This window comes from Jatropha curcas, chromosome 6 (assembly GCF_041381405.1).
Source record: "Jatropha curcas cultivar XTBG-Jc1 chromosome 6, XTBG_Jcur_1.0, whole genome shotgun sequence".
Taxonomy (NCBI): domain Eukaryota; kingdom Viridiplantae; phylum Streptophyta; class Magnoliopsida; order Malpighiales; family Euphorbiaceae; genus Jatropha; species Jatropha curcas.
Genome location: NC_143156.1, coordinates 11,463,966 through 11,473,644, shown reverse-complemented (window position 1 = coordinate 11,473,644; position 9,679 = coordinate 11,463,966). Strand labels below are relative to the sequence as shown.

The following is a 9,679-nucleotide window of genomic DNA, read 5'->3' as shown; positions in this document are numbered from 1 at the left end:
TAATTAATCAATGCAATTGCAAGCTTTATTACATTGAACTTTGTACATCTTTGCAATTATTAGATGGTAAATGTAAATATTATTAATTATTACTTACATTGACGCTCAGTGCACGTCTATCGACAAACGTATTACGATCGTGGTCCTTCGTGTGAGTGTATGTAAACACCTCCATCGGTGTGGGCTCACGACCTAATTCTTTAGCCTGTAATGAATTTTTATGCATGATATATTAATATATATAGTGTCCTTTCATTAAACATCAGTTTCTTGTAAAGGGACTAGTTCACTTACTAATAATCGAGCTGTCTTTATAGCAGATATAGATCCGCCTGTGTGTCGCGAAGGTCCTGCTCCATCACCGCCAGTCTCACTGCGCCTGTTTTGTGCAAATATCTCCCACTTTCTCTTGAATGCAGGATCCTCCCAAGCCTTTTGCTAGCTCTCCCATATCTCCTGAGACACGCACTGCTGCTTCTTACCGCTTTTTCTCATCCTATAAGTGAAGTCAGCATATCGATCGGCGCATATCTTCTCCCATGCTACTTTCAGCATAGCCGTAATGGCCTCGTCCCATATGAAATGTTTCTGCAAAAAAATGAAATATAGCGTTTCAACACTAAGGATGTATCTTGAATTCTAAACATTGAATGATGATATAACTTAAACCAAAGAGTACCTGGAACTCCTCCTAATAAAAGTCTCTCGCCTCTTGTGGTACGGCATCCCATGTGTATCATTCTTTATGTAGCTGTAGCTTGATTATCTTCAAAATTTGCCTCGCTGCTCGAGAAGATGGATATATGCTGAAAAGAAAAAAACAGTAGTGAAATATAATTACATGAAAGCATCACAATCTGAACAAAATATGCCTGCAGAAAATTTGAATAAGTACTTACTGTCCCGCTACCAAACTGAGGGTGATACGTGGATCTTATGAAGCTGCAAAAGAAGTGACAAATGTTATAAATTTTTAGATAATTAATATATAATTAAAATGACAGTTATGACATTTATGATTATTACCTTGCACAGTAGGTGACTGTGCAGCTGGTGGAGTCTGTACTGGTCTAGAAGAGGAAGGAGCAGAAGAGGAAGGAGCAGAAGGCTGTGATGGCGGCAGTACTGGACGCTGAGCAGAGGATGAAGCCCCAGACGTACCTGAAGAAGGCTGTGATGGCGGCAGTATTGGACGCTGAGCAGAGGATGAAGCCCCAGACATACCTGAAGAAGGATGTGATGGCGGCAGTACTGGTCGCTGAGCAGATGACGAAGCCCCAGACGTACCTGAAGAAGGATGTGATGGCGGCAGTACTGGTCGCTGAGCAGATGACGAAGCCCCAGACGTACCTGACGAAGGATGAGGGATCGACCCTCCTCGTCCACGGGCACTGCGTCCAAGGCCACGACTTCCAAGCGAACCACTGCCGGACGCGTCAGAATCAAATGCTCTGCCTCTAGCCATCTGTACTGCAGATATCAGAACCTAGATAAAATGAATTTATCCAATTATATGAATTGTGGAACATGTGGTAAATATGAGTAAAGAAAGTTAATACCATTGAAATTCTTCATTAATAATATTAATTATATATACAAATATGAATTTGTAATAGTAAAACTGCTCTAAGTTTTAAGTGTCTTCAATATCATCTGCTTCCTCCTCCTCTTCATCAGCTTCCTCTTCTTCATATTCGTCTTCTGAGGTACCCATGACGATTTGATCTTCTTCCTCTTCATCATCTGATGCTCCTATTTCAACATAAGATCGACTTTCATCATCCAATCTATCTGTTAAATCTTCAACAACTTGCATCGGTTGCGTTTCAACCCTAACTTCTTGAAATGGCTCCGATACTGCGAGTGAAGCAGATTGTTTAGTTTCAAGTGCATGAACAACTAATCTAGCCTTGATTTTACACACTGCCATCCAATCACATCGGTCTCGTTTAAACGATGGATATGGGACATAGTACACCTGTGCAGCTTGCATTGCCAACACAAAAGGTTCATACTTTGTATATCTTCTTCTTTGATTAATATCTACCAGATTATACTTAGGATGAACCTTCGTGCCAATGTTTGGCGTAGGATCAAACCATTCACATTTGAATAAGATTGTGCACTTCATAGGTAGGCCTGGATATTCTAACTCCAAAACCTCAACCAATTTCCCATAAAAATCGTTTGACACATCACTGTAGTTTGATCCCTTTATGCACACACCGCTGTTCATTGTCTTTCTGCTTCTCCCATAACCCTCAGTGTGAAACTTGTAACCGTTTACAAAGTAGCCAGAGTAGGCATTAGCAACCGGTAATGGCCCCTTTGCCAGATCCGTAATAAATCTGTTACGGATATCGATTCCCGAGCTTCGAGCCTATGGGAAATAGCAATGAAATGAGTGAGATTTAATAAATGTACATTCCATGTTCTGTACATTGAAAGTAACTTACATAATATTTGAACCATTCTGCAAATTCGGTGTCCAGCTTTGCATCAACTGCAGTATCAGTCAAATTAGGATTTTGAAGCCGCAATAGATTGATATATTTCCTATTTATCAACGAACCAAATTAGCATAAGTATGATTTAACAACTGTTTACAAAGTTTAGACTGTTTACATTATTTATACTTACTGTACATATGGTGTGATCTCTTCGCAATTCAATAAAATATAGGTTTGAGCCGCTTGTATCTCTGCATCAGTCAATCGTCTTTTTTTTGATTTACCAATCGTACGCCCAGGATAGGTGAAAATTTTTAGATTTCCTTCAAACTCAGATTGTACGCGATCTCCTCCGTCATCGTTACGTGGCACTCTCCGAAGCTTGGTGAAAACATGTTGGTCAAAATAGTGTGAACAGAAAGTGGAAGCTTCTTCCACCAAATATGCATTGCAAATGGATCCCTCGACCTTTGCCTTATTGCGCACATTCTTTTTAATTTTCTGCAGGTGTCTGTGATTGTACAATTAATGCCAATATATAAGTATAAGTTGAAATAAATGATGTAATCATTAGAATGAGATGTTAGTGAATCACCTCTCAAATGGATACATCCATCGATATTGTACCGGTCCAGCTAAACGACATTCATAGGGCAAATGAACCGGCAGATGTTCCATAGAATCAAAGAAGCCGGGTGGAAAAATTCGCTCCAACTTGCACATCACAACTGGGATTTCTCGCGCTAATTGGTCCATATCATCGCATCGGATAACAGTCATCGTCAATTCCTTGAAAAAGAGACTCAATTCTGTCATTGCTTCCCAAATTTTTCCTGGTAATAATTCCCGGAATGCCACAGGGATCAATCTTTGCATGAAAACATGGCAGTCATGGCTTTTCATGCCAAACAATCTGTACTTCCTCATGTCCACACATCTACCCATATTTGAACAGTAGCCATCTGGAAACCTTAATGATCGTAACCATTCGCACAATAATTGTCTTTGGGGTTTATCTAAACAATAACATGCCTTCGGAAACTTACCAGTAATCACAGATTGCTCGAGTTCTGGTCGACGACAAATTTCCTTCATGTCTGCTCTCGCTTTTGCATTATCTTTGGTTTTCCCTTCAATGTTCATGACAGTGTTGAACAGATTTTCAAACACATTTTTTTCTATGTGCATGACATCAAGGTTATGACGGATAAGAAGTGAACTCCAGTATGGCAAATCCCAGAAGATGCTTCGCTTTTTCCACCCGCTATTCCTGCCAATTCTTGTATTTACCTCATCTACACCCAACTCTGTAACTTTCATAAGCCCCAGATCTTCAATTTCTTGTAATATTTCTGCTCCAGACTTCACAGGTGGAGGGGGTTCAACAATAGTCATATTCTTTCTAAAGCATTGTCGATTTCTCCTCCAAGGGTGAGATTCTGGTAAGAATTTGCGATGACAATCAAACCAACATTGTTTACCTCCATTCTTTAGTGTAAATGCATTAGTGTTTTCCATGCAATGAGGACAAGCCAATTTGCCAGTCGTACTCCACCCAGATAACATTCCAAATGCTGGAAAATCACTGATGGTCCAAAGCAAAGCAGCTCGCAGTATGAAATTCTGATTGGTCGAAATATCGAATGTTTCAACCCCATATTCCCATAAATAATTAAGTTCGGCAATCAAAGGCTGTAGAAACACATCAATTTTATGTTTTGGATTAGTAGGCCCAAGAACAATAACACACAAAAACATATATTCATCTTTCATACACATTGACGGTGGTAGATTATATGGTGTCACAATGACAGGCCATGATGAATATTGTTGTCCTGATTGGCCAAACGGCTGAAACCCATCAGTACAAAGCCCCAATCTCACATTTCTCATATCAGCAGCAAACACAGGATAAATGTTATCAAAATGTTTCCACGCTTCTGAGTCTGATGGATGAGTCATTATACCATCATCATATTCATGCAAAGCATGCCATGTCATGTGTTCAGCTGTCGCCTTAGATGCATATAACCTTTGAAGGCGAGGAACAAGAGGGAAATAATACATCTTCTTAAAAGCCTTCTCTCTTTGTACTCTACCAGTCCCTTGACCCCGCCGTTGATATCTTGAAAGATTACAAAACTTGCATTCTCTGAATTCCGAGTCAACACCCCAGAATATCATACAATTATTACGACAGCAATCAATCTTTTCTACCGGTAGTCCCAATCCCCGAACTAATTTTTTTGTCCGATAAAAATTATCAACCATTGAATGGCCTTCAGGCAACATTTCCTTTGATAACTGCACAAAATCATCGTAACACCTTTCTGAAAAATGGTGCTCCGCTTTCATGTGTAGTAATCGTGCAACAACAGACAGAACTGAATGATTCTTGCATCCAGGCCACAGTTCACTGTTAGCTGCACTTAGCATGTCAAACAATTGTTGTGCTGCTACGTTTGGCGATTCCTCCATATTATCCCAAGCACATTGTACTCTACTCGCATCGATTACCATATCATTGCATTGATTACCATACAGAAATTGATAAGGCTGAACTTCTAAACTTACCGGAATGGAGTGGCCTGACCTACTGGCAACTCGAGTTTCACCATGATGTATCCATTCGTAATAATTTTCCACGAACCCATTTTTGCACAAATGAAGTCTCACTGTATCGATGTCTGAGAAGGCTCGATTTCGACACTTCTTGTGATTACATGGACACCTCAACTTATTACCATCCATAAAATTGGGATTACCAGCTGCAAACTGTATAAACGGCTCCAATCCTTGCAGGAACTCTTGTCTTAATATCCCATTCACCTCGAACCTCCAGTACATCCAATCTCTATTATTTTGCATTTTTTGACCTAATTAACAATGTGTTTATGAAGGGTAAATTATGTGTAATTGCATTAGTATAAACCACCTTTAAAACATGCCACTAATGTAATGTTCAATTTACACTTATAACTAACTAAGGTTATTTCTATAATAAGGGTACCTATATATAAATGTAAAATCACTAAGTTCATTTATTCACTAAGTTCATTTATTACCTTTACCCTAATAAAGGTAAGTGTACGATCCCACATATTGAATTTTTTTGAAAAAAATTCGGCAGCACTTCGGCACAACTTAATAAAATCTCAAATATAAAAACACTTCAATAAACACTCCTATATCATACCAACATTCTCCAAAAGCAAAATGGCCACTACTAGGCCTCCAACCAAACCAAACGCATCATTCATTTAAAAAAAAAAATAAGAATAATAACAACAATAAGTCACAACTACCAGCAAATTTTGCTCAATCATTAATCAATTAATCAAACCCAAAAAGCAATAAATAATATTAATTGCTTAAGCAAGCTAAAAACAATTAATTCTTCTTAACACACCAATTATTGCATTGATTTGGTATTTATTTATTATTTTTATAAAATTAAAAAAGATGCAAAAATTTTAGTTCAATAGTATTGGAAAAGAAGGGTGACCCACATGCTCCAAATTATCCAAAATTATAATATTTGTTTATGCAATAAGATGCAATTTGTTTGGACTTGGACGAAGTAAGTGTCTTTTTCTTCTTTTTTTTTTTTCAAACATTTTCTTTTTCTTTTTCTTTTTTTTCGAAATATTTCCTTTTTTCTTTTTCTTTTTTTTTATTTCCATTCTAATAATAATAATAATAATAATATTATTATTATTCACTAGAAAACTAGTTTAGGGTAAAGTTACAGTCAGTCTTCCTCTTAGATTGCTAAGGAAGATAGGATAATAATAAGCAATGCTTGCCTATGCTTCAGAATTGTAGTTTCTTCTCATCTCCTGTGGAAAATCCAGGGGCATGTTTGGTTTATCTCACATAAGGAGTGGATGAAATAAATGTCTAAATCCAAAGAATCTGCTTGTTTTTAAGTAACTAAATAAGAATTTGTTGGTTATATTAAGTATTATGTCTGAACTCTACATATCATTGCAATATAAACTTAAATTATTCAAATATAAAATACATATAAAACAAAAATTGCAGATTATTTTTTAAACCAAACCAATGGGATCAATTCTAAGAACTGCATCACATTTCCAATTTCGGATTGAACCAAATGTGTCCTAAGAGTATATATAAGGATTCTTGTTCTTGTATTAGTGAAAATGGAATTAATTACCATAGAAGAACCATGCTACAATGGAGTGCCAGGAATCAAAATAAGTAATTGCAGAGATTACAGAATTCAACAATTAATTGAAAATCTAGATTCTTCTATGACAGGCCTTTTGTTCTCAGCAGACAGCAACCAAGAAATGCATGACCTAGCACTTAAATATCTCATACGATGTCCATATGAACTAATAGGTACAAAGATACATCTGATGCCATTTACGATTTGAAAATTATATAAAATGAGAACCCATATCACTGAATAGACACACATCCATTTTCTATTAAATATTATTCTTTGGCTGTACTTTTTCATTCTTCAAACATGCATCAGTTGAAATTAGCAGTAAAAAGTCAAGAATGGATTTTTTTTTTTTAAAAGTAAAAATGGTGATTAGCTATTTTGCCTGAGCACTACTGAAAAATTTAGGGTCTATTATTTTCAACAGGATCATAATGCAGTTTTAAAACTGAGTAATTCATGTAGGCAACCCTAACTAGTTTGTGTTCTTCTTGTACTGAAGCTATGACGTTACAAAAATCGTTTACAGAATTCTAATGTAGCTTCTTATAAATATTCTATTTTTTCACCTAATTTTTCCTCAAACGATCATAAAATTTGTGTTTTATTTAAAATATATACAAATAAATCGCAAATAAAAAAAATTTAAAGAAACAGAAATCGCAAAATACCTCAAATTATGTCAAAGAAGACGGGTGGAGTGAGGCGAGCTGGTGTGGCATGAGGAGGTGCTGCAATAGCGTCAGGAGGGCTGGTGTGGCGTGAGGAGGGGCTGGAGCGGCCTGCGAATAGAGGAGAGGAGAGGAGGAGAAGAAGAAAGAAAGAAGAAGAAAGAAGAAGGACGCGTTTAAAGCCCTAACAATTGCGACCGACAAGTCGGTCGCAAATCCATTATTATCGGTCGCAATTTTTTACACTGCGACGTCGTTTTAATTCACGGATAATTTGCGATCGATTTACGACTAACACTTTCGGTCGCAAATATTCGGTCTCAAATCTGTCTCATATCGGTCGCAAAAATTATACCAAATTTTGAACAGCGCAATTTTGCGACGGAATAACCCGTAGTCTCAAATCGGTCGCAAAATCGGTCGCAAATCTGTCGCAGAGTGGTCGCAATATGAGAAACAAAATCGCGGGAAAATTTACCGCTAAAATTTGCGACTGAATGTTCTTGTGTATCAAATTGGTCGCAAATTTGCGACCGATATTTGTCGATCGCAAATATCGGTCGCAAATTAGCGTTTTTTTTGTAGTGTCAGTACTAATCAAGTGCAGGTGCAAATAAAGTTCAGTACAACAAAATACAACCAAGATTCAATACAGAAAATACAGCAAAAGAAAAACAAAGGAAAGCAGGAAAATCTAGCATCTATCAGCGGCGGGGCCTCCTACTCCTCTGATCATCGAAGGCTATCTGAGTCCAGGCCGCAGCTAGTTCTTGTTGCATCCCGAGAATCAGCTCCATCATCTGATTGACCAGCCCGTCAGGAACCTGGAAACCATACAAAGGAAAATACAAGTTAATATTAAATCTCTTATGAATCCTTTTTATGAGAGATGTGTCAGGCTTTACCTCATTAATGTTCTCGGAAGGAAGAGTCTCGCGCTCCACATTATCCAGGGAGACCTCTCGAAGAGCCGGAGGACTATTGGGAACAAAGTAAGAAATACTGTATGGAAGACGTAGAGTGGCCAAGTCTAGGTGAAGCAACCCGGTAGCCTCCAAAATAGCCCGAGGAGCCCTGGAAGGACCTGCCAACCGGCTAGGCCCGGCCTGCGACGCCCTCTCAACCGGGGTGGAAGAAGTGGGCTCGGTCATAGGCCTCCTCCTTAGAGTCCTAGACGAGGGACCCAAAGCCCGAGAAGAACGGGTACCGAGCGGTTGGGAAGGAGCCGACCTCTGGAGATTATCAAGCCGAGATGCAATGGGCGGCATCAAAGAGATTCCACAAAACTCATCGTAATCTCCTCCCATGATGAACTCCAAATGTGGGATACCCTCAGTATGAGCAGCAGTGAGCGTCATTTGTTTACCCGCTCGCATACCCTCAGGGGGGAGATAAGGGACAGAACGACAGCCTCTTATCTGAATGTCCACTCTCTCACCTAAATAATATCGCCATAGGATGGGGTGTGATAGGACCCACTTCGGCCTATAAAAGATGTAAATATGTTAATAAATCTTTTTTTTAACATATCCAAAAATACTAAGCATATACCTGCTCCAGAGGGCAAGTATCAAAAAAGGCTCTCAGCTCCTTTAGCGACTTCTTGCGCTGGACGGGATGAAGGTTTGACTTGTACCATCTCCAAGCCGAAGGCGCCAGCCCTGATCCGGGATCAGTCTGGAGTAACTCTGGGCGGGTGTAAGGAAAGTACTCGAATGCCCAAGTCTGCAGAACGAAAAAAAAAAGAGAGAGAATCAGTGGAAAAGAAAATCAAGATGAACAGAAAAACACAGAAAGGGAGAATGTTCTTTACATTACCTCCCAGAAATAGAAGGTCCCGCTAAGCTTGCCATGGCCTCGACTCAGGTCACACATATCATCATACATGCGGCTCAGAATAGCACCGGCCCAGTCATACTCCTCTAAATGGGCCAAATTCTCCAAACTCTTCAAGATAGAAGGGTTAAACTTCTCTTTCCTGTTGGACCAAAAGGTCGAAGCGAACAACAGCAACAAAGTGAATCGGGCCACCTGAGTAGCCGTCAGCTCTCCCCGTCCATATCTAGCATAGATGCCAGGGGCCTGGAGGGATAACCAGCGTCTGGAAACACTCAAAGCAGGGGTAGCAGAACCTGGCTCGACCAGCCGAGGCAGGTCTATCCCAATCAGCTCCACCATCCGGTCGGAGGAGATATCAATCCTCCAGTCATCATATAGCTCGATCGGCCGAATCCCGAAAGGGATCCCGGAGATCACAGAAAAGTCTGCAGGGGTCATTGTCAACTCGCCCCAAGAAAAGTGGAAGGTATTGGTAGTGTCCCACCACCTCTCAGCCAAAGCACACAATAACTCCTTGTAGTTAC

At 39.3% G+C, this 9,679-nt stretch overlaps 1 protein-coding gene across 1 annotated transcript; it reads right to left on the bottom strand.

Annotated features, from left to right (window-relative positions):
* Positions 1-1,547: 1,547 nt before the first annotated feature.
* Positions 1,548-5,068, bottom strand: LOC149495549 (uncharacterized). The gene is made up of 4 exons (XM_089723196.1): positions 5,025-5,068; positions 2,641-2,961; positions 2,457-2,556; positions 1,548-2,380 (listed from the first exon to the last, which is right to left on the bottom strand). Exons 1-4 carry the CDS (start codon positions 5,066-5,068, stop codon positions 1,634-1,636), a joined length of 1,212 nt encoding a protein of 403 aa, XP_089579322.1. The 3' UTR covers positions 1,548-1,633.
* Positions 5,069-9,679: the final 4,611 nt, after the last annotated feature.

Bases quoted from the DNA above. Each gene is read 5' to 3' on its own strand.
- LOC149495549 (XM_089723196.1), bottom strand. From the start codon at position 5,068: ATGGTGAAACTCGAGTTGCCAGTAGGTCAGGCCACTCCATTCCG. The intron at 2,962-5,024 runs GTAAGTTTAGAA...GTACAATCACAG, and splicing joins GGTCAGGCCACTCCATTCCG to ACACCTGCAGAAAATTAAAA. The intron at 2,381-2,456 runs GTAAGTTACTTT...TATTTCCCATAG, and splicing joins CAGAATGGTTCAAATATTAT to GCTCGAAGCTCGGGAATCGA.